Genomic DNA, 25,464 nt, shown 5'->3' with positions numbered 1-25,464 from the left:
GACATACAGGAAGGAAAATAATCTCAGGGCAATGGCATTGAACAGACCATAAACAGGATTATAGAAGAAACCTTCGCTAAACTAAGGAAAGACACACCTATACAGATACGAGAAGGACATAAAACACCAATTAGACAGGAAGAGGGACGTTTATAACTGTAAGTGCTAATATTAAAATATCAGAAAGAGCACACATAAATGACTTAACAGTATAACTCAAGAAAGACAAGAATGAACCAGACACAAACCCAGCAGATGAGAAGAAAAAACAAAAATCAGAGAAGTCATTAACGAAATAGAAACAACAACAAAAACAGTACAAAGAATCAATGATTCTAAAAATTGGTTCTTCGAAAAGTTAAACAAGATGGACAGGCCCTTAGCCCAGGTCAACAAAAGAAAAAATGAGTCCAAATGAACAAAATCAGAGCTGAAAAGAGAAATATCACAACAGACACACACACACACACACACACACACACACACACACACATCCAGAACATTATAAGGGAATATTTTAAAAACCTATACTCTATCAAAATTAAATTTTTTTTAAATGGACAAATTTCTAAATTCATGGAAACCGCTAAAGTTAAACCAAGAAGAGATAAACAACTTAAACAAGCCCACAAGTTAATTGAAACAGAAATATACCTTCCAACTTAAAGAAAAATTCTACCAGAAATTCAAAGATCTAAAACCATTACTTCTTAAATAATTCCAAAAGATAGAAACAAAGGGAGAACTCCAAACTCCGTTTATGAAGTCAGCATCACTGTGATCACCAAAATCAGGTAAAAAGGCAGAACAAAAAAGAAAATTATGGCTGATATCCTTAAAGAACATAGATGCAAAGAGTCTAAACAAAATACAAACCTCATAGAGACACACATAAAAGATCATCCACCAAGTTGGCTTTGCTCCAGTGATTCAGGAATGGTTTAATATATGTAAGTCAATAAATGTAGTAAATCATATAAATGGACTTAAAGACAAAATTCACTTGGTTATCTCAATAGATGCAGAAAAAGCCTGTGGCAAAATCCAACATGCATTCATGTTAAATGTCCTAGAGGGACTTGGACTGGAGAGAATATACCTCAACATAATTAAAGCCATATACAACACACCCACAATCAACATCATTCTAAATGGAGAAAACTGGAAGCACTCCCATTAAAATCAGGAACCAGATAAGCTGTCCATTATCTCCACTCCTTTTCAATATAGTGTTTGTGAGTCTTGATAGAGCAGTAAGACAAGAGAAAGAAATTAAAGGAGTACTAATTGGAAAAGAAGAAGTCTAATGATTACTATTTGGAGACAATATGATATTATGCATAAGAGGTCCCAAATATTTCACCAGAAAACTGCTAGAAATGATCAATACTTTCAGCAAAGTGGCAGGGTACAAAATCAACTTAAAAAAATCAGTAGCCTTTTCTATATACCCAAAACAAGCAATCAGAAAAGGTATTCAAGGAAATCCTCCCATTCACCATAACCTTGGAAAAAAATATTTAAGAATAAACCAAACAAAGATATTAAATATCTCTAAAATGACTATTTTAAATCTTTTAAGAAAGAGAGGAGGACCTACTTTGCTCATGGATTGGTAGAATTAACAATCCTACCAAAAGCAACCTGTAGATTAAATGCAATGCCAATCAACATCCCCATGACATTCTTCACAGAACTAGAAAAAAATCCTAAAATTCATATAGAATCACAAAAGACTACGGAAGCCACAGTAATCTTGAGCAAAAAGAACAATACTAGGGTTGTCATCATACCAATATCAAACTATGTTACAGAACTATAGTCATAAAAACAGCATGATACTGGCACAAAAACAGACACATAGATCAATGGAACAGAACAATAAGCCCAAATATGAGTGCAACCAATTTCAGCCATCTGATGTTTGACAAAGGTATGAAGAACACATAGTGAAGGAAAGACAGCATCTTGAGCAAATGGTGCTGGCAAAACTGGATCTCCACCTGTAGAAGAATAAAACTGGACCCTTATCTACACCCTGCACAAAAGTCAACTCCAAATGAATCAAAGGTCTCAATCTGAAACTTGAAACTCTGAAACTGCTGGAAGGAAGCATAGGCAGTACCCTACCATATATAGGGTAGGAAAGGGCTTTCCAAATCGGACACCAGTTGCCCAGGTGTTAAGACCAACAATCAATAATTTGGACTTTTTAAAAAATAAAAATAAAAAGCTTCTGTACAGCACAAGAAACAACCAAGGAAGTGAAGAGGCAACCCACTGAGTGGGAGAAAATCTTCACCTGCTACACATCTGACAGAAGATTAACATCCAGAATATACAAAGAACTCAAGAAACAAAGAAACAAAAATACCAATGACCCAATAAAAAGACAGGCTAAGGACCTTAACAGAGAGTTCTCAGATGAAGAAACGAAAATGGCTAAGAAACACCTTTAAAAGTGGTAGTCCAAGAGGCTCCCAAATAACACAGTCTATTTCCCCAGCCCTTGATTACCTCCCAGAACTCGAAGATAAGACCCTATTACTAAAGATGACATACTTTGGACACAGGACTTGGAGCAATGGAACTGGAACTGGCCTGGGAGCTTTCTCCCTGAAGACTATTTTTCATAGTTGTAGAGGATAGTATGCATGCTGCTAAGGGAGAAGATCAATCAGTGGTACAACTCAGACGTAAAGCCCAAGAACCACAATGACTGGCACAGCACACTATCCGTATTGGTGCAGCAGTGGCACTTTTATCTACGTGGCAATCAATGGATTTGTAATTGGACTTAAAGCCCTCTCAATGTGAGGGAACCCACAGGTGGCACTGTAAATATAGCCAAATACACATGGCAGGAAAGGTCTTAATGTATGCTATACATAGATCCTTATATTTACAGACAACTATAACTCTCAAAGAAGAAGCTTTTTTTGTTGTTTTTTGTTTTTGCAACAGATGGAGGTTATTACAGAGTTCCACTACTGGTCACACACAGAGAAAATATTCCTAAGAGATGCTCAGCCCTTAGTGTCATATGTACAGTGGAACCTCTACACTTACTGCTCATGGAGCATAACAGAACAGGGTGTAGAGAGAATATTAATACATCTGTCAACTTTCACCAGGGAAACTTCCTCATGCAACAGGGTGTGTTGCACACAGAAGACCACATTGACTAAGTTTTAGAGAACGAGAGAATGCAGAGTGTTTTTTGGGGGGAGGGCAGAAAGATTATAAGAGCCAGGCTTGGTTCATGAACCTAAAGAAACAAAGGCTTTCAGGCCACTGGGAACTTGCTCATGTGAACTTGCAACATACAAAAGACCATGCCAACCTAATCAGATGAAAACTTAGCATAGAAAAAAGGAAATGGGGAGCAAGCCCCAACCCTAGGTGAGGAACTATTGGCAACCAATTACTGTGGGGTGAGGGAGAGTATACATTCTTTAAGGGAGTAACCCTGGATCGTCGGACTAAATTCCAGTGGATGAATTTGCATGGAGGGACATCTGGGTACAAATGTTTGATTGAATATGACTTAACATATATAACAAAATACATAAAATTCTTTGGGGGCATGAGGGTTTAGAGGGGATCTAAATATGGTTAAGATCTATTATATGAAATGCACAAAAATAAAAATATTAAAATGTTGACAAATTCAGGGTTGACATTTGAAGTTTTAGATTCAAGGATCATTTTGAAAATTGGCTCACCCTAAGTGCACCAGGCTTTCTGTACCATACCTGCAACTAACAACCAGTGAAATGGAGTAGGAGGTCTCTGAGAGGTCTTCTGGTGTGACCCTTCTACCTTAGGTCATTGTGCACTGAATCCCATGCCCTTCTCTTTGGGTATTTATGATTTGGTCCTATATTAGTCCTGTGTATATTGTTACATGATTATCTTCTTTCTGTTTAAGTAAATATTCTTTCTTCATTTAATATGTGAAATTGTTTCTTCAACATCATTAAATTCCTCAAAAAATGAACTTTAATGTCTATATATTATCACATATATTGAATAATGTGGATATTCAAATTTTAGATTGATGCTTTATTGTTAAAATAAATGGTTCTTTGATAAAAATTAAAAATATTTTTATTGAGCTGGAGAGAGGTCTCAAAGGTTAAGAGCACTGGCTGCTCTTACAGAAGACTTGTGTTTGAATCCCAGCACCCACATGGTAGCTAACAACTGTTCATTACTCCAGTTCCAGGAGATCTGATGCTCTCTTCCATCCTCTGCAGGCACTGCACATCATGGGTGGACTTATATATATATGCAAACATAACACTCAAACTCATAAAATAATTTTTTTGGTCTTTTGAGACAGGGTCTCCCTGTAGCCCCAGATGGCCTGGAACTCACTACATAGAGCAGGTTGGCTTCGAACTCACAGAGATCCACCTGCCTCTGCCTCCCAAGTGCTGGGATTAAAGGCCCAGCAAAATATTTTTTTCAAAAAAATACTTCAGGAGAAAAATTAAAAACATTTCATTAATTCTTTGAGAATTTCATAAAATATATTCTTATAATTTCCCCCTTTCCACACCCACCCCCTCCTTCCTAGGTTTTTGTTCTTTTTTTTTCTCCATTGAGTCTAATTTTTGTTCCCAAATATTCTTGAATGTAGAACGTGCCCTGGATTGTGGGTGACCTACCAGGAGTCACACCATTAAAAGAAACACTTCCTCTTCCAGAAGCTACCAAATGCCAATAACTCTTCAGCTAGAGGTGGGACATTCTGTCAACATTTCTGATAACTCATTCAGAGTAAATTTCTAAAGGTGCATTTCATGGCTAAACATATCACACCTGTGAAACTTCATACATTTTTGCTAAACTTTTTTTTATAAATGCTGTCAAGTTTTATTCTCATAATAAATTATAACAATGCAGAATTTCAAATGTTGGTTCTAAATGTAATCCTTTGTCTCAGCAGCAAAGAAAAGACTTTCACTATAAAATCATCATTTGGAAGTAACAGTCATTAAAAGTAGAAAATGCATGATGATGTAATGTGAGGAAATATTTTTCTTCTGAAAACAGAGTGATAGGAACTTAGCAGAAACACAAAAACCTATCAGCAGAAACACAGAAAATGTCTCAGGCATTATAATTAATCCTTGAAAATTTCCAACTATGCAGCATGACCTTAAAAAGTGAAAATGTTCTCTGAGTACCCACTCTAGAATGCAAACACATTTATCTATCAAATGCACAAGTGTACGTGTTTTAAAGTGTTGAGAGCTGGAATGTGATACTTGACTCCCACATGTAGAGCACATTGCAGTCAGCAGTTGAAGCTCTGACAGCTGTCTTTCTGGGATTTACTCTTTAGTCAACTGACCTTAATTGAATGCCAAGTTTCAACATGGTTATGCCATTTACTAATTTTATGGATTTGTTCAGGTCCATTCTTCTCCTTAAGCCTTATTTATAAAGTGAATTGTTACCGCAGTGATAAGGATGGAGATGAAGCATACAAAACTTTATCACTCTGGTGAGAGATGTGCAGTCCAACATGCTGGCCCCATGAGGCTAATCCTGATGGAAACGTGCTATGCCTGTGCATATGTGGCATATAGTTTCAACGATGTAGTCTTATTAAAGAATGTGAACTATTTAATGTTTCATGAAGCTGCGTGTGGAAATGATACTATTTTGGATATCTTTATTTAAAATTATTAAAATTAATTGTAATATACTTTACAATTAATTAAACTTTATTAATTAAATGCTTTTTCACATTAAAAAAGCTGTGGCCTGCATTGTTTTTAATTGGGCACGTCTCACTTCTGTTCAAGACATAATAGAGGCTCAATAAACATTTGAAAAGAAATAAAAGTGAGTGTTTTTTCACTGTGAAGTTAGCAAATTGTCTTTTTATTCTGGGAGCATTTGATATTTGATAGAGATCGCTGGTATAGACGGCTTAGAAAAGGCTGGTTGTGGACTATGCATAAAATGTTATTCTTTGTCAGAGGAATGAGTGAAGAGTTTAAAAATAGTATCCTTCTCCCTCCTCCTTGCCACAAGTCTATCCCTCATGAGTTATTTCTGTGGGCTGCCTTAAGAACCTGACATTTGATTCATTCTCAATGTGCCCTGCATTGGTCCTTTGAAACAAAATTGTCAGTGAGAAGAAGATGAAACTGCTATGACTGGTTGTGTCTGCCCTGGGCTGTGACAGGCTGTGGAGTTTTAGAAAGATCAGTATGGCAAAATGCTTGATCAAGATCCGGACTCGACGAAGCCTCCACCTGCACATGATAAACCACTGCAGCAGTAATGTGTTCGTCCGTCTGCTGAAACATGGCTCCAAGGTCACAGCTCGAAATGCTGGTACGTGCTCTGCTCTGGACTGCGGCCCTGTGCCTAGATAACTGTGATTGCTTCCAGCTATGCACTCACTTACTGGTGACGCGGTAAGGATGAATGTGGAATCCAAATTTTTGGTAAAGAATAAAGAGAGAGGGAGAGAGAGGGTTGGAGAAAAGCAGAGAACGGCAATTGGGAGTGTGACAAGTAAGTGGGAAGGGGACCCGGGATGGCATCTTTCCTTGCACAACAAAGTGACATAAAGTCGTCATAAAGACCCTCTATATTCAGCAGAGATGAAAGGCTGTTGTGTCTTCCTCCAGATTACTCAATAGTAAGAGAAGATTCTGGTAAGGCAGAATGAACAATCAAAACACTCTTCCGCTTCTCATTGTTTAAAGGTTTCAGATCTCAGATATGCTTTTGAGTGTGAGGAAAAGACCCCCTTTATCTACAAAGCAGAGCTTTACTGAAATAAAATGTGAGTTAAAGAATTAGAATCAAACTGCTGTTTAGGAGAAATTATTCCTGATAAATAACATGTTTTATGTTGTATGTTTTAAATAAGAATTGAAATAAAAATTTAACATCAAACCCTCAGTCATCATGATGCTGGGGTTCTGTATGTGCGTTATGTGTCTGACTCTACGCTATAATGACTCTGCAGTTCTGTATGTACATATGAAGTCAGACCCTCAGCTATATGTGAAGTCTGACCCTCAGCCTCTATGACTCTGCAGTTCTGTATGTACTTGTGTTTGCATGTGTTTTTCACCAACTGTTTATAATGAAATGTATTGTGGGAAAATTTGGAATTAGTTATAACTTAGGAAGATTTATAGAACTGACCTTTGAGTTGATCTTTTTGATGTATGTATGTATGTGGTTTGCAAGTATTTTGTTGAAAATTTTTGCATCTATGTTCATTAAGAATATGGGTCTGTAGTTTTCTTTTTTGGCTATACCTTTACTTGGCTTTGGTAGTATAGTGATGCTGGCTTCATATAAGGAATTTGGAAATTCTCCCTCCATTCCTATCTTTTTGAATAAATTAAGTGGTATTGGATATAGATCTTCTTTAAATGTATGATAGAATTCTGCTGTAAATCCATCTGGTCCTGATCTTTTATTATTTGGGATGTTTCGTATTATTGTTTCAATTTCCTTATGTGTTATGGGTCTGTTTAAGCTATTGATCTCTTCTTGGTTTAGATTTGGTGGTTCCCATGCTTTTAGATACCTATCCATTTCTTTCAGGTTTTCAAATTTAGTGGCATATAGATTTTTTAAGTATTCCCTTATAGTGTTTTGGATCTTTTTGTTGGTGTCTGCTGTGATGTTTTCCCTTTCATCTCTGATTTTGTTGATTTGGAGGTGCTCTTTCTGTCTTTTGGTTAACTGGGCTAGGGGTCTGTCAATCTTGTTTATCTTTTCAAAGAAGCAGCTGTTGGATTCATTGATTCTTTGTATTGTTTTCTTTTTCCAATTTTATTAATTTCTGCTCTGATTTTTGTTATTCTTGTCTGCTGGGTTTGTGTTTCATTTGTTGTTGCTTTTCAAGTGTCTTGAGTTGCAATGTTAAGTCATTTATTTGGGTTCTTTCTGATTTTTTTAAAGTAGGCACTTAGGGCTATAAACTTCTCTCTAAGGACTGCTTTCAATGTGTTCCAGAGGTTTTGTTGTGTTTCATGTAATTCCAAGAATACTTTTATTTCTTTCTTAATTTCTTCTTTGACCCATTCGTCATTCAGGAGTGTGTTGTTTAATCTCCATGTGTTCATATGGTTACTAGGGCTTCTTCCAATGTTGATTTTAAGCTTTATTGCGTTGTGTTCTGATAGTATGCATGAGGTTATTTCCAACTTTTTGTATATGTTGAAGTTTTTTTTGTGCCCCAGTATATTTGACCCATTCTGGAGAAGGTTCCATGGGGTGCTGAATAGAAAGTATATTCTTTGGTGCTTGGGTGGAATGTTTGGTAGATGTCTGTTAAGCCCATTTGATGTATGGTATTGTTTAATTCAGATGTCTCTGTTAATTCTCTGTCCTGTTGACCAATCTAATGGAGACAATGGGGTATTGAAGTCCCTTAGTATTAATGAGTTGGAATTATTCTGGATCTTAAAGTCCTGTAATACTGTTTTTATGAATTTGGGTGTACCAGAGTTTGTTGAATATATGTTCATGATTATAATATCTTCTTGGTCAATTGTTCCTTTGATCAGAGGAAGTGGCCTTCTTTATCTCTTCTGATTAGTTTTAGTTTGAAGTTTATTTTGTCAGATACTAGATTTGCAATTCCTGCTTTTTTCTTAGTACCATTCGCTTGGAATATGTTTTCCATCCTTTCCCTTTGAGGTAGTGACTGTCCTTGAAAGTGAGATGGATTTCTGCATACAAAGATGGTTTTTTTTCTTAATCCATTCAACTAGTCTGTTTTCTTTTTGTTGTTGTTGTTGTTGGATTTTTTTTTTTTTTTTTGGACTGGGGAGTTCAGAACATTGATATTTAAAGTTACTAATGAAAGATGCGTATTCATTCCTGTTGTTTTGATTTCTGTTGCATTCTTGGTGTTGCTGTATGTTTCCACAGTTATACCTTCTTTAAGTTTCTCTCTGTTACCCCTTGGGTATAGTTGTTCCTTTCTTCAGCTCTTTCTTTGTATTGCTTTAAGAACTCTCTGAAGGGCTGGTTTTTTGGACCTGAATTCTTTCAGCCTATTTATGTCATGGAAGACTTTTCTTTCCCTTTTGACTATAACAGACCTTTTGGTTGGGTAAAGTAATATGGGTTGGCATCTGTGGTCATTTAGAACTGGGAATACTTTGGTGAAATACTTTGGTCCAGGCTCTTCTGGCTTTCACAGTTTGCACTGAAAAGTCAGCTGTAACCCTAATGGGTTTTCCTTTATATGTGACTTGTTGTTTTTCTTTTGCAGCTTCCAGTATTGTCTCTTTGTTTTGTACATTTAGTGTTTTTACTATGATATGTCATGGAGAGTTCTTTTCCGGTCCTGTCTATTTGGTGTTCTATGTGATTCTTGGATCTGTATGGGCATGTTTTTCTTTAATTTGGGGAAATTTCCTTCTACAATCCTGTTGACGATTTTGTCTATACCATTATCCTGAGATTCTTCTCCTTCCTCTATGCCTATGATTCATATGTCTTTTTATGGTGTCACTCAATTCTTCCATATTCCATTCTTGTGTTTTCTTGAATTTTTTATAATCTTTGCCTGAGTGGTCTAATTTGTCCACTTTATTTTCTAGTCTTGATATTCTGTTTTCCATTTCATTCATCCTATTGATGAGGCTTTCTCCTCTCATTTCTAATAGGCTTATTAAATGTTTCACTTCCTTCTTCATTTCAGCCTAAGTATTTTTCAATATTTCTCTTTTCTGAATTCATTCAGATATTTATCCCTGTCTTTTTTCAATTCTTCGATTTCTTTGGTTGTGTGTTCTTTAAATTCACTGAATCCTTTTATAATGTTTATAATTGTTCTTTTGAATTCTGTTTCCTGTGTTATCTTTAGGGGGTTCTCATTGTATTCCTCCCCAGGACTGTTGGTACTTGGTGGGGACATATTGTTTGAGTTTTTCATGTTATTTTTTTTTACTATGACTTTGACATGTGGATTTCTTTTGCAGTTTCTGATTCTTGTGTGAGACTGAAGCCTCCCTTTGTTGAGTTTAGGTCCGCTTCTTCTTGTAAACTTTATGTGTCTTTGTAGTTTATTGTTGAGCATGAAATGCTGGTTGGTCTAGGCTTCAGGTTCTCTCTTTTGATTTTATATTGGAGGGGCCAGATGACTTTCATCCTGCTGCTCAGGAGTTCTCACAAAGACCTAAGTTGGATGAGGATCTGATGCTCTCAGGCTTTCTCTTAACGTCTGGATCCCTCCAGGAACGATGCTGGCCTCAGGATGTTGGGGGCTGAACTGGCCTGGGAACAGGGCCTGTCTCAGGTATGCAAAGGCAAAGGAGGTAGCAAACAGGCCCTAAGCGCTCCTGGGGACTAGACTAAGGAATTGGGTTGGCCTGGGTGCAATAGGTCAGGAAGCAGTAAGGATCCAGGCCAAGAGGTCAGTCCAGAGGCCTGGGGTGCCAACAGAAGAAATGGGCCAGTGCCCATGCTAGGAGAGAAATGGGGTGGGGAAGCTGGGAGGGTGGAAGAGGCTAGGGGTTCAAGGTGCAGTGGGTAGTGCAGAATTTACCCAGGAAAGATGCTGGCCCCAGGAAGTTGCTGGGCTGGGCTGCCCAGGGATGCAAAGGGAGGCGGGGTCGGGAACAGGCCCCAAGGGGCTCTGGACAAGAGGTTGGAATTGGGTTGGTTTGGGTGCAAAGGATCAGGAAGCAGGGGGAGTCTGAGCCAAGAGGTCAGTACAGAGGTCTGGGTGCCAAGAGAAGAAATGGGCCAGTACCCACTTTAAGAAGAGAGATGGGGTGAGGGAGCTAAGAGAGTCAACGAGGCTGGGGGTAGTCAAGGCACAGTGGGCACTACCAAACTTACCCAGGAAAGATGCTGGCTGCAGGAAGCACATGATGAAATTCTTAACAAACACATGGAAATGCTTGAACTTGCTGTTCTATCAGGGATCAATACTCTTCAGAATAATTTACTGTATGTGGCACTGTCAAATCTAGATACAGCCACTTATCAAGTCACATATCAGTTGAAAATACAACAGCATTATTTTCTGTGTCTATGATTGGCAAAAATTAGGTATATACCAGTGGCTCCCTAGTATTTTGATAACAGGAGTTGCTTTTATACAGTGGCCTTCCAATTCTCAAAAGCTTGATTCCAAGGAGTTTTTAGCTGGCTCTCAGTTTGTAGGCCTCATGGCAGTTCTCACGGCATGTTTTTCAACTGGCTTTGCTGGCATTTATTTTGACAAAATCTTAAACAAAGCAGTTGGTATGAATAAGAAACATTCAATTTGGTTTCTTTGGGAGTATATTTGGCTTGATGGGTGTATATATTTATGATAGAGAATTGGTTTCAAGAATGGATTTTTTTAAGGATTTAATGAACGGATGTGGATAGTTGTTGTTCCTCGGGCTCTTGGAGGACTTGTGATAGCTGCTGTTATCAAGTATGCAGATAATATTGTAAAAGGATTTGCAGCATTCTTGTCCATAATATTATCAACACTCATATCCTACTTTTGGCTACAAGATTTTGTGCTAACCAGTGTCTTTTTCCTTAGATCCATCCTTGTAATAGCAGCTAATTTCCTATAGGGTTATGATCCCAAACCTTCAGGAAATCCCACTAAAGCATAATCACGTACTATCTTTATGTGGTTTTTCATGATGGTGCCTTACGAATTGCAACATTAATCTTGCACAGATGACCTCTCCAGATTCTGTGAAAATATCATCATGCTAAATCTGATTGCATTCTTCAAATTGTTTGAAGTGTGCAAGCTTCAGGATTAAATATGTATACGCTATCTGGAAATCAAACTTGAATATTTCCAGGGACTAGGATTAGAAGGAATACTGGGAGGAAACTTGAAGTCTAAGTTTGTAAAGAGTTTACCTTTTTGATTGCTGCAGAATTGTCCTATGCACTCTTTGTAAGAGCACACAAATGTCCAATACCAACTTTTGCAAGTTAGATCTACTTATTCTTATTAAACTTTGAAAAAAGTACTCTTTCTGTACAGTTATATCAAATTACACAGAATATTCAAAGCTTGAAACTTACAATTGCCTATAAAGCTGTGAAAAAACAAATATGATTTTAAAACATTTTGATGTATCAAATTTTTATACTCATATGGAAGATTGCTATGCAAAGATTGCTAAATGTTATTTGTTCAATTACATAAAATATTCTGTATCTGATTTGTTATAGAATAAAATTCATATTTAAATTTAGTGTATAGAGAATCTATTTCTCCATGTGTGTCTTCAGACCTCTTACTGTTTTGAGACAGCTGAATGCAGTCTGGTTCTTCCTATGCCAAGTAACCAGTGACTCTTACACTAGTGGAGCTCTCCCCTTAATTTCCTAGTATATTTCTTTTCCATAAATAAGAGAAAGTTTTAATACTACCTTAAGTTGAATTTGTGTGTATTGTCATTAGCATTTCTTAATGAGTTTAAAGGGATGAAATATGCATTTAATGTTTGAAAATAAAATAATTATCACTGTCTAATATCTCCATGTGGGGAAAGCTGAACTATCAAGTATATGCTGTATACAATGTAAAGTTTTTAAATGGAGAATTTGCTCATTGATCTATACCAGGAATGTTCTCTAATCGGCAACTTTTGGCAAACAATAATGAAAAAATAGTAGTGTACATGAGTGACCAAGAGCAAACTGACTTTCTTACAGACATTCCCTGCTGCTGTGCTGTATTCTTTCAAATGGCATCTAACTTTAAGTTCAAAGGCTGCTTAGGAGTAATGTTTGGGTCTCTCATAAGCCAGCTGTCCCCAGGAATACTCTGATCATGTTACTGGATGAGGCAGTTAAATTCTGAGTTCCCTTGCTTTGTCCCGATAAGAGCTGCTAGGAAAGTAGTGGATTTAAAGTAGTGGATTTAAAGTAGTGGATTTTCTTTCTTTCTTTCTTTCTTTCTTTCTTTCTTTCTTTCTTTCTTTCTTTCTTTCTTTCAACACTGAAGTTGAGGGTATTATATGACTTATTTAATAAGCTGATTCAAAGAAGAGAGGAGATAATAGAAATAGTAAGATAAAATGGGAGGCAAAAATGCTTTCTATATTTGGAATGTAGGTTTGATTATAAGAAGTATTTTACTTTATTTTTTCATTTATATTGTGTATATTTTAAAAATCTATTCTAATAAGATAAAATGTATAAAAAGATAACAATGTTCGTGTAGTTCTAATGGATTTTGTTAAAAAGACTTTTCTCAAAAGTTGAGATCTGCTGAGTACAGCTGGCTAATTTGAACTGACTGTTGTACTTTGCTAGTGCAAACACGATTACAGGCCTAATCAACTCCATTCAGTTTCAAAGTACTTGAAATTACAAGATGTTTAAAAATCAGTTTGCTGGTGATAACAAAATGATACTAAGCAAGTTTCTGAATGCAAGATTTATGATTTTCAACAGCCACATTTTATAGTATTTAATAACATCTACATTTTGAGTATGGTGTTTGAAGACTGCCATAACCCTCGTGTCCTATCACCCACTACTGTGAAAAACCATGGTCTGCTGTTTGCTTGAATACAAAGTTCAAGCCTAAAGATGGATGTTCAGCTCACATAAGTATTGTTTAGGCCACTGTGTTTCAATACACTCTGAATTCACAATTAATAGTAATTTAGATCTAATCTACCCATTTTAACCCTTCAAAAATGTATTTGAGCAGGCTGGGCATGGTGGTATACACACCTTCAGTTCCAGAGGCAGGCAGATCTCTGTGAGATCTAGGCCAGCTTGGTCTCCATAATGAGTTCCAGACCACCTGGAGCTATAGGGAGTCCCTGTCTCAAAACAAAACAAAACAAATTTCTACAAGCAAGTTATTAAATATTAGGTTTGTTAAAATAGCAGGTACATTTCAGATGTCCCAAAATCTCACAATTTTCAAGATTTCTAATAAAGTTTATAAAAATGGAATTAAGAGTTATGAAATACACTGTCAAAGCAAGCTTTTACTAGGCATCATTTTTATTTTTCTCTTCTAGTAGGCTTGAAAATGCCATTGGGCTGTATGGTTTATATAAGATAAAAAAAATCATATTTGAAAAAGTGGCCTGTATCCTAGATTGTGTTATATAGAGATTGAAATTTTGTGTATTGTGGTTTATGTTTTGATGACTTTCAAAGGTATTATTGTGTCAAGCTTTTATAATGATAATTTCTTGATTATTTAAATTTTTATACTTTGGAAAGTGTACTTGTTATCTCTTAACTGCTTTCTTTTATGTGAAAATGTGTTGGGAAGAGAAGAGTGACAGTTGATAGCTCTGTTAGAAATGAAGGCTGTGGCACTGGGAAGAAGAGTTTGAAATGCAACAGGTAGATTTTTTTCAAGTTACTTTTATGATAGAATAGAGTTTAAAGGTGCAGAGCTTGAATGTTTACATCAATTTATCTCAAATGCCATAGAATTTCATAAAAAGGAAAAAGCAGTTCTATATTTCAACTATATTCTAAGAGAGTCTGAAAGGAAATTAACATTTTGCTCAGTACATTTAAGTGTAACATTGAATATTCTTACATATCAAATTGGACTTTTAAAATGTAATTGTACAGCCATTCAACTGAGATTTTAAAAACATTTTATTATTTTTATTTTATGGGTATGCATGTATTACCTGTGTTATGCAATGCCCTTGGAGGACAGAAGAGGCTGTCAGATCCCCTGGAACTGGAGTTACAGACAGTTGTTAGTTGCCATGTGGGTGCTGGGATTTGAACCTGGGTCTTCTACAAGAACAGTCAGTGTTCTTAACTGCTGAGCCATCTCTCCAGCTCTCAACTGAGATATTTTTAAGTTTATCATCATTCATTTTATTTAAACATTTCATTGTAAAAATATTTAATTACAGTAGATGTATACTTTCCATGAGATTTATAAAAAGTATTTATGCTGTATTGAAAGTTATTTTAAGAATCTCCAAGATATTTACAGTAGTTATGAGGCCAAAGAAAATTCACCTTTATCACATTCTTGCCCTGTGTGCCTTGCTTTACCAAATACCTAAGTTTTGCGGAGACTATTTCAGCCATTTACAACTTTGGAAACACGGACAAAATCAGGATTTTTTTTTCAAGAATAACACAATATCTGTAATTCTGGCTTTGATTATTTCAACATTTGTTCTTTTAGCCTAGTGTAATCCCAGCACTTGGAAGGTCAAGGCGGGTGAACCTCTGAGTTCCAAACCAGTGTGGTCCCCATAGTGAATTCCCAGCCAACCAGGGCTACCTAGTGAGACCCTGTCTCAAAACCACAATAACATCAAAACCCCAAAACCAAAACAAAATAGTAAAATAGGTTTCATATAAAAGCATTAGTAGACAGTATTTACTTAAATAAATTGTGGCACCATAATTTAAGTTTTGAAATTTTTAACAGCTGTATATAAGGGACTTTTTGTTTCATTTCTTATAAGACATAATTTACTGTGATTTAAGACAATATTTTAAATATTATTTGGATACTAAATTTATCTATATCTGCATTTCATTTATTTTTTTTCAGTGATTAATAGATTTATTTATGCAAGAATACAGAGTCATCCATGCCAAACTCAGCAAGAGAGGTTAAATGTTTGGTCCAATTTTCCTTCTTGGATAAGTTTTTCTTTTCTTTCCCTATCTGTTTTGAAAATGTAATACGAGAGGATGAGGGGCCCAATTCCCACCATAGCCCCTAAAAGTGAGTTCTTGGGAGTGGGTCTGAAATTAGGATAGACATTTGCTGATCTTGCATATGTCCAACAAGTCAGAGCAGGATCGTGCTTGGGGTCATTGTGTTGAAGCAGATACCCACTTAAGCCTGACCCAAAGGCTCAATCTCCTGGTTTGAGCCTTCCAGCCTCTGAAGACATGACCTACTCAGAGAGGTCGAGGGTATTGGGGAGAGTGGCCAGGGGATGCTGGCTTATACCTTGAACCCACAACTGTAGCATGCATATTTAATTTATTTAGACTGATATTTTTGGGTTTGGGAATGTCATTTGTATGTTTCAATTTTTATGGCTATAATTCAAAGGAATGTATGAATTGATCTTTTGTTAAGTGGCTTTTTAACTGATAAATTTCTCACATGTTTTTTGGTATCCATTATTATCTATACTTAGTAGATAATGGAAATAGATTATTTTCACAAATAACTACCAAAAAATTATGCATCTGCCTGTGAAATGCCCAATATTAGGTGTAACATCTATACAGAAGTTTTACACCTAAGGATCATGGAAGATAATAGAACAAAGGGTAGAGAGAATACTAATGCATCTCTCAACTCTCATCTCTCAACTCTTTTATTTTTAGAGAATAAGAGTCTGCAAAGTGTGGGTCCTTGGATAGGTCTCCTATATTAAACTTTACCCACCCTGGGCTCAAGGACCATTGCAGAAGAGGGGATGGAAAGATTGTAAGAACTGGGAATGAAGTGTATGACCATATCGAAATAGTGTCTTGCAGGCTCCTGGGACCTTGCTCATATGAACTTACAGCAATGGTGTTAACATGTACAAGACCCATGCAAACCCAAGCAGACAAAAACCCAGCATAGAACTGTGTAAATAGGCATCGGGCCTCAATTGTAGCCAAAGAACTATTGACAACTGATTACTGTTGGGTGAGGAATAGCTGATCTTCTTAAAGGGAGGGACTCTAGATAGGCTGACTAGATCTTAGTAGATGAACTTTCACTGAGGGACATTTGGGGAAACACTTGACTTGATAGGTCTTAACATCAATGACAGAATACATGAAATTCAGTGGGTTGGGGGTTTGGAATAGGAGCCCATGGGGAGAGGGATATAAAGACAATTAAGATGTTCTTTATGAAATACACATAAATTCAATAAAAGTAAACAAAACATATGCATATACTGTTTTGTTTGGGAAAGAGTTGCATGCCTAGGGCAGCCTATAACTTACTGTGTGGCTCAAGGTTGGACTTGAGCTCACAATCTTCCTACTTTAGCATCTTGGATTCTGTGACTAGAGGTATAAGCTACCATACGCAGTCCATTAAGCACAGATATACAGAACATTTTCTTGTGCTATAATACTCCCATTAGCCAGTCTATGAATATTGATAATATCATATAGATTATTTTCATGAACAGGATTCTTCTAGGTATATTATTTTATAATGCATTTATCACCCTATAATAATTTCCATTTAAACACATACTATACATCTCTTCAAAACTGAACAAATAATATTATCTAATGTAGAGAAACAATAATTCATTTATTTACTCATCAAATGATTATTAGATGTTGTCATTTTTTTGGTTTGAGGTCTGAATAGATATATATGAAATGAATTTAGAAGCAGGTATTTCCCTGTGGTAGACTTAAAAAAAATATAGTTGTTGGGCAAAGGATACAAATTTGATGGACATGATCCAGAAATCTTATTGGAAGATTAAAAAATAAAATAAAAAAGCACACTAACAAGTATGAGAATGTCCACTCTACTAATCCTTTTGGGATTATTTCCTTAACTGTTTTTGAGGGAAAAGTTTGGGGATAAATGTCAGTGGCAAAGTGCTTGTGTAGCATGAACAAGGCTCTAGGTTCTATTCCTTATTCCTGAAAAAAAAGGTTTTAATTTCCCTTTTTAAAATGAAGAGGAATATTATATTTGTTTCTTACTGTGCTGCAAAGCTGTTGCTTCACTGTATAGGAAGAGTGCCAGTCAATGCAGCCTATTGTAAATTAGGACAGTGCTGTCCTTCATCTGACCCTGTACCACAATTTCCTGCTCTCAGGCATTTCCAGTGTGAAGATCCTTAAGTCTTCTGACCTAAATCCAGGATGGATATAAGTAAGTTTCAAATACTATGTGAGACTTGTGAAAACATTGTTATCCTGAAATACAGAATTCTTTTGCCATAGATAATCTCACAAATTCTGAATATCAGAGCTTAGCCTCTAGTCTAAATACTTAGTCTAAGGTATTATAGAAAAACATATATTGTGTTTATTTGCAACCATTAGGAAGCTGAGGGGGATTTTCTTCCAGTAGCAGTGTTGAGAACCCTTTCTTTGCCATCAGTATTGGAAAAGTTATTTAATGTCTTGTCCACCACTAATTCAAGACAACTATGTTGGAGCGAGTTGGTTGGCACCGGTTGGTTTTGGACTGGCTGGTCACTTTTCAATGGATTTCATGTATTTCTCCTATGCGTCTTCCACCTCTCTCATTAGCTCATCCAGCTCTGAAGGGTCACTCGGTGTCATCTTGGTCAGCCACCCATCTCCTTAACAGGATTTGTTGACAAACCCTGGATTATTTGCAAGTGCTTCCTTAACTTCAGTTACCTCTCCTGACAGAGGAGAATAGAGTTCACTGGCAGCTTTCACAGTTTCTATAGCAACAAACTCATCCTGCTTTTTCAATTTTGTCCCAACTTCAGGAAGACTGCAGTAGACAACATCTCCCAAAGCTTCCTGTGCGAAATTGCTGATCACCACTGTTCCAATACCATTCTCTGTTGTTATCCATTCATGTTTCTCTATGAGTTTATGCACTGAGAGCAGGGCGGGTCGGGTGCGCAGCTGGCTGACGGTGACAGGGTCCCTCTGTAGCCGCAGCTGGCCTGAATTCACTATGGAGACCAGGCTGGCCTCGAACTCACAAAGATCCACCTGCCTCTGCCTCCCGAGTGCTGGGACTAAAGGCGTGAAAAGTACAGTCATTTCCCATATTTATCTGTATGACATAGCATAATTACCCCAGCACCCATGGTTGGTATTAGGGTTCATCCTGCTGGTTTGGGAGACTGAGTAGAAGGTAATGATATCTATAATGAATGATTAAAGAATGAGTAGGGCTGACATTTTGGTTTTGGACATGTTGAGATTAATATGCATATCAACAATGAAATGGTATGCTTGAAGCTCGTTTGATTAGTTTTGACTTGAGATAAGCAAAAACCTCAGTACTATGTTTCTGAAACCAAGATGTGGTCTAAATTTACTGGTCCAACAAATTTGGGAATGTCAAGTTAAATAAAATAAAATTTGTTTCTCATCAGGTTCTCTCAAGCATTTTAAGATGCTATTAACAATATTATTTAGCCTTTGCCATGTGATAGGAATTTTACCTGCATATGCATTCCTCTGCATATAACATCTCATGAAGTTATGTCCAAAATTTCTCTATTTATATACAAGAAAATAGGAGCAAAGTAAATAGAAAAACTTATCCATAAAAATTACTTAGTACAAAGTTAAGATTCAAGTCCATCAAAGTGGTAAAAGAGCTTAGAATCAGTAAGTGAAAAACATCTGTGGATGGACTCTCAGGGAATTAGTGATAAAAAGGATGGAGAGTAAAAGTACAAACACACACACGTGTGTGCACATTGGCTTTAGCAATGCGGTAGTCGTTGGAGATTTAGGTGAGACATTTCAATAGGCAGCACTCAGAAGATGACAGAAATGCGTGGAAAAAGTATGTGAACACTCCATGTGAGTTCTATATGTTGAAGTTACAGAAGTTGATGTTACTATGTGTGTTCAAAGTGTCAGTGAGAATAGAGGTTTAATCACAAAACTGGTAGATGATAGCCCATAAAGAGAAGAGAGCTCAGTCTGCCAGATGAAGCCTCCTAGTACAGGGAAGGGAACAAAAAGAATGTTGAGTCATGCTACCAATTTAGATATTGGGAGATTACCCCCTCTACAGGAAGCAGTGATCTGGATTTCAGTTCAGGTATAGAAACAATGAATACATTAGGATTTACATTCTCTCTCTCTCTCTCTCTCTCTCTCTCTCTCTCTCTCTCTCTCTCCTTTTGTCTGTTGCTACATGTGCCTTTGTCTGTTTCTATTGGTAGTTACTTCCCTGAGTCAAAGCCTGGTGTGGTGGCTCATGCCTTTAAGCCCAGCACTCAGGAGGCAGAGGCAGGCAGAGCTCTGTGAGTTCAAGGCCAGCCTGGTCTACATAGCAAGTTCCAGGCCGGCTGGGGCTACAGGGGGACCCTGTTTAAAAAAAAAAAAAAAAAAAAAAAAAAAGAATGAACAAGCTGCACTCCAAAGACATTGAGAGGCAGGTAAAATATGAGATGCACTGCACTTTCTATGACGTGAAAACCTTCATGTGGAAAATCAGTGCCATTCAGATTTTAAAGTTAAACCCATGGATCATGAATTTCATTTGAAAGATTATACTACATACTGATGACTGATAACACATGCACAATGTAGTAAAATATTAAATTTATTTTATTTCAGACATAAGCTGTTAATCTCAACAGCAAATGATTTATTGCTGTAGCTCCTGTGCTGACTATGATACAATAATAGGGGACATGGCATCAGATGAAGTGGTCATACAACTAATTAGGCTTGAGAGTAAGAGACACATTTAATCATTCTATAGCACACAGGTACAAGATGGGACTGCCCCAGGCAAATGAGATGAGTGGCTACTCTATATATAATGAAGTTGTGATTTTAGTGAATGAAATTGGATCAATAGCAGAGGAAATTGGAAAAATCATGGGCCTTGGATTCAAACAGGCTTAGGAATGAAACCATACTTACCCCCTTCTTTACAGAAAAATAAGTAAGCACTTGTGCCTTCAGGATCTCTTCAGCCCCATGTTTCCACATACAAATTTTTGTGAAAAAAAGAAAATATGAAATTTAAAATGTATACATTTTGCTTTACAGGTTCCCCTTTGCCTAAAGTAGATGGTTCTGCCCCCTTGATTGCCAGTTCACCAGTGAAGGAAGCTCAGGAGTACACAGATCCTCCAAGAGAAGAGGCAGATAAAATAAAAGATCCTTTGGTCGTCTCTGAACTAGCATACAACCCAAGTGCCAGCCTGCTCCCTACCCCAGTGGATGACGATGAAATCAACACGCTCTTTGACTGTCCATCTAAGCTCGAGTTGGAAAGAGAAGACACAGATTCATTTGAGGAAGTGGAAACAAATGAAAATGCCTTTTTGATGGCTGAAGAGGAGATGAAGGAAGTTCATCAAGCCTTTTTTTCCTTTTCCATTCTGACCAGCCATATTCGCGTCAACCCCCTGGTCAAGAGTATCTCCAGGCTCCTTGTGGTGGGCCTGGGACTGATATTCTTTGTATTTCCCCTGTTTCTCCTCCTTTTGGAGTCAGGTATTGATCTCTCCTTCTTATGATAAATCTGCCAGACACCAGAGTTCAAGCAGTTTCACTGTGAATGCTACTGTCTGCTTAAGGAGTGAGTGGCTGGGAAAGTCAACCTTTTCTTCTACATGCTGGGTTGCTTATAACATTCATATCTGATAAGATAAAGGGCTCTATGTTCAAGATAATTGTTATCTTTCTCAGTAGATGCCAGATTTTGAATGGTGATGAATTGTCATCCTTTCTCATAAATTATTTTGTGGAAGAAGCTTTTAAAAATGTATATATGTGCGTGTGTGTGTGTGTGTGTGTGTGAGAGAGAGAGAGAGAGAGAGAGAGAGAGAGAGAAACAGACAGATACAGAGAGACATTCTTTGCTGGCTTTCCTTAAGATTTTAATTTATTCATAATTGGGGCATCCATTGAGTACAATGAAGGAGCCATTAGATGACATATAATTCAGCTTTGGCAATGTAGGTGATGAAAAGGAAAAAAAATCACCAGCTAAGTGAGGGGGAAAAATTCTGTAGTATATTCCTTCAGATCATTAAATCCACAATATAAAAGACATTGTTCTTTTCATTAGAGTGCTTACCAACACTGTGATGGAGGTAAGAAAGAAAAGGGTATTTAGTTATTGCATAGAGCATAGGGTTTCTACCTATGTTAAAAATGTGCCATTGGCATCTTATCAAAGAAGTTTTTTGCAACAGATGGAGACTATTACAAAGTTCCTCAACTGAGCAAACACAGAGAATAAGTGCCTTTGAGGTGCCTAGCCATAAGTAACACATCTACAATGCAACCAACTGCTACACTTAAGGCTCAGGGAACATATTGGAACATCGAACAGAAAGAATATTGATGCATCTCACAACTCTCACCAGTGAAAGTACTCTCAGCCAGTACATGGTGATTATCCCAGAAAGCCACAACTAGCCAAAATGCACAGAATAAGAGACTGTAAAGTGCTTATCCCTGAATAGGACACCTACATTAAACCTCTGCCACCCAAGACTCAGAAACCATTGAGGAAGAGGGTGTAGAAAGACTGTAAGAGCCAGAGGTGGTGGATGATCACCAGGAAACAGTTTTCCTAACAGCTGGGAAGATGCTCATATGAACTCATAGCAAAGGTGACAGCATGCACAAGACCCACATAAGCTCAAGCCAGACAAAATCTCAGCACAGAAGTGGGGAAGTGATTAAAAAGCCTCAACCTTAGCCAAGCAAATACTGGCAACCAATAACTGCTTGTAAAGGGAGAGTAGGTTTTCTTCAAGAGTGTTAAACTAGATAGGTTAACCAGGCCCCAGTGGGTGGACACACACTGAAGGTTACATGGAGATGGAAACTTAACACAATAGGCCTTAATATATATGAGACAGTGCATGAAATCTGGCAGGGTGACTGTAAGAAGGGTGAAGATAGGGGAGGGGATCTAAACATGATCAAATATATTGTATGACGTTAGTAAACATTCAATAAAAAGATAATAGAATTAAGTATTTCTTTGATGGAATTTCAATGTTATCACAAGCATAATTTCCAAATTGAGCATCCAAATTTGAAAGTTTGCAGCTGAGTGAGTTGTTAGATGATTATGTTTTAAAGTAAGCTCTGAAAGTCAGCAGTGAGGTTTTGAACTAAATGTGTTGCAGGTAACACTTGGTATTACCTTTTCAGAGTTTTCTTCTAAAAGCCTTTCAGTGATTTTTCCTGGTATAGAAGTATATTTCTCTTGATTGGGCCCTACAACAATTTGGAAGTTTGAAAGTGGCCAGTTTTGCTATTAAAGTTGTAGTTTCTCCCTTTTTCTCTCATATGACTTTAGAGTCATTGTCTTTCATGTGAAGGTACTCCAGTGTTGTTGACCAAAAAAAATGGTCTCCCTTCTAACTGTACTTCATATTTTCTTGGAGGTTATATCCAAGATAAATCTTCTAGCCCTCATGTTTTAAAATCATGTTAAAATTTATATTTAAAATTATGAATATAATATATTTATCTCTGCAAAATATAAAAAGAATATTTTCAGAAATATTATTGGGTAAGTAAAAATAGGGACTGATGATTTTAAAAAATAGTTACCAAAACTAATACTGGTTTCTTAAAATGTCATGAGTTTTCAGTGTCTTTAAAAAATATCCAGTAAGTTTTGTTGGGAGGCAGAGGTCAGTTTTCTGAATCAAAGAAAGAAAAAACAATTGCTTTAAGATATCATCAGTATATAATACAGTGAGAATTATGGTCAGTATATAATATGAGACTCAGAATTCAAAGCACATGTATGAGTAGATGTAGGTTCCACATTATTGATATATAGATATTTATTGAAGAACCTGTATATACGTGTGTGTATACAGAGTCTACATACCCTTCATTCATGTTGATATGTATTCATATTTATGTAAGAACTTGTGTATACATGTGTATATACAAAGCCTACATGCCTTTCATACATAAGTTATATATGAGTATTTATGGAAGAAACTGTGTATACATAGGTTTTTGTATACAAAGCCTACATGTCTTTTATGCACATGGGTTTATGTGTATGTACAAAACCTATGTGCCCTTCATATATATTATTTATAGTCATTTTGCCCCAGTTGAGGAATTTGTGACTTGTTATTGTTCCATTTTCTCTTGGATATTATGATGAGAAAACTCACAGCATTAAGGATTTAAATTTTCCATGAAAGTTGAGTGTATGCATTTATGGTTTTGTATATATACACATACAGAGAAAGAGGAGAGAGAGAGAGAGAGAGAGAGAGAGAGAGAGAGAGAGAGAGAGAACCAAGAGAGATAGAGACAAAGACAGAGAGACAAAGGGGAGGAAGAGAGAGAGTGAGCGAGAACATGTACATATACCTGTCCTTAGTGATAATACAAGTTACATATTGAGAATGATGCAGACAAAGTGTCATGTATTTTGATCTGAACTTGTAACATAATGTATCAGGTTATATATTCACAGTATATTATAGTTTGTCTAATAATTATGAATATAACTCTGGGAAGAATTCACCATGAGTGGATTTCATTAGAATACAAGAGATGTGGGGGCCATATTACTGTGATTGGAGCCTTATCTTTGTATAATGAAGTTTGTATTTCTATGTTAACATCCAGATTGTTTTGTATGTCAATATGGTGGTAAGAATCCCTAATAAAATACTCCAGGGTAAAATAGTTTCTTCAATCATTCAGTTTTATTTGAGATAAAGTTGTAGAGTCGTTCTGTTGGAAACTCTAAGAGAATTCATTAAGACAGTGAACTGAGGGTACCTTTAATGGTGATATCCTGAAAGGAATGACAGGTACTGGAGGAAATGTTACTAAGCTGCTGAAGTTACTAATGTCCAAGAAGAAATATGAGCACTGAAAATATACTCCAATATAAAGGAAATACATTGTCAAATTAATGTAATGGTATCAAGACACCTAGAGACACAGGAAAACAGAGAAAAAGCAGAAGAATAGGAGAAAGGATTTCATAATGCAGGGAGGTCACCACCACTAGTCAGAACAAATTCTTCCTGGGTCAGTAAGACTCTTAACTATGCCATACTTGCTACAAGACTTTCCTTTCTGTCATAGACCTAGAAGAATTTCATTATTTTACTTATTTAGTCCCCTATACTCCATAGTCATGACAGGTCTTCAGCTGAGTTTGGGAATGAATACATACAACTCTCAGCTTCCTGATTGTGTTAAGTTTCATACTCTGAAGTCCTGAGAAGGACAGGGTCCAAACTCCAGGACATAAAGAGGAGTTAATGCTCAGGAGTGAGGTGATGTGGACCTATAGTCCTGGCTCTGGCAGCTTTTATCAGTGCCTATGAGGCTCTGGAAATATAGCCCTTAGCCACTTACTCATTGTGTGGTAGGTATATTGAACTTCTGACCCAACTTTACTTCTTGGAGGAAGTATTTCTTTTTTGTTATGTTTTCTGCTGAGTCAGAAAGAGGAAGTCATTTCCATAACATTACCAACTTAAAGAACAAGTCCTGAGGAGATGCTTTCATCTCTGGGGTGACTTTTGGGATGATTGTGCCTGATGGGGCTTGAGGCTCTTTGAGCTAACTTTCTCTACTGAGGGGAAACAATATGCTAGAAGTTCCTGTTTACTTGTCCTCCTGCTTGTTCTCTCTCCATATCTGTCTTGAACCTGCTTTGGGGGCTTCTAGTCTCTATGCCATGAACAGACTCAGCAGGATGTGCACTTGGTGGGCCAATCCAAGATCCGTTCTCCCCATTCCAGCCTCTGTCTCTGACAGAGTGGTAAGTTTGTGAACCAGCCCAGGAGACTCAGCTGTCAT

General features: G+C 36.9%; 1 protein-coding gene and 2 pseudogenes across 1 annotated transcript; 2 read left to right on the top strand and 1 right to left on the bottom strand.

Moving 5' to 3' along the window:
- The first annotated feature begins 6,139 nt into the window (after positions 1–6,139).
- Positions 6,140–21,167, top strand: LOC103740699 (FERM domain-containing protein 3). The gene is made up of 2 exons (XM_008841379.1): positions 6,140–6,357; positions 20,695–21,167. The coding sequence occupies exons 1-2, from the start codon at positions 6,231–6,233 to the stop codon at positions 21,165–21,167; spliced, it is 600 nt and encodes a 199-aa protein (XP_008839601.1). The 5' UTR covers positions 6,140–6,230.
- LOC115071745 lies at positions 10,259–11,621 on the top strand (annotated as a pseudogene).
- LOC115071742 lies at positions 15,582–15,966 on the bottom strand (annotated as a pseudogene).
- Positions 21,168–25,464: the final 4,297 nt, after the last annotated feature.

This window comes from Nannospalax galili, unplaced genomic scaffold (assembly GCF_000622305.1).
Source record: "Nannospalax galili isolate Female #2095 unplaced genomic scaffold, S.galili_v1.0 scaffold801, whole genome shotgun sequence".
Lineage (NCBI taxonomy): Eukaryota > Metazoa > Chordata > Mammalia > Rodentia > Spalacidae > Nannospalax > Nannospalax galili.
The sequence above is the reverse complement of the archived record's forward strand: the minus strand, read 5'-3'. Positions and strand labels throughout refer to the sequence as shown.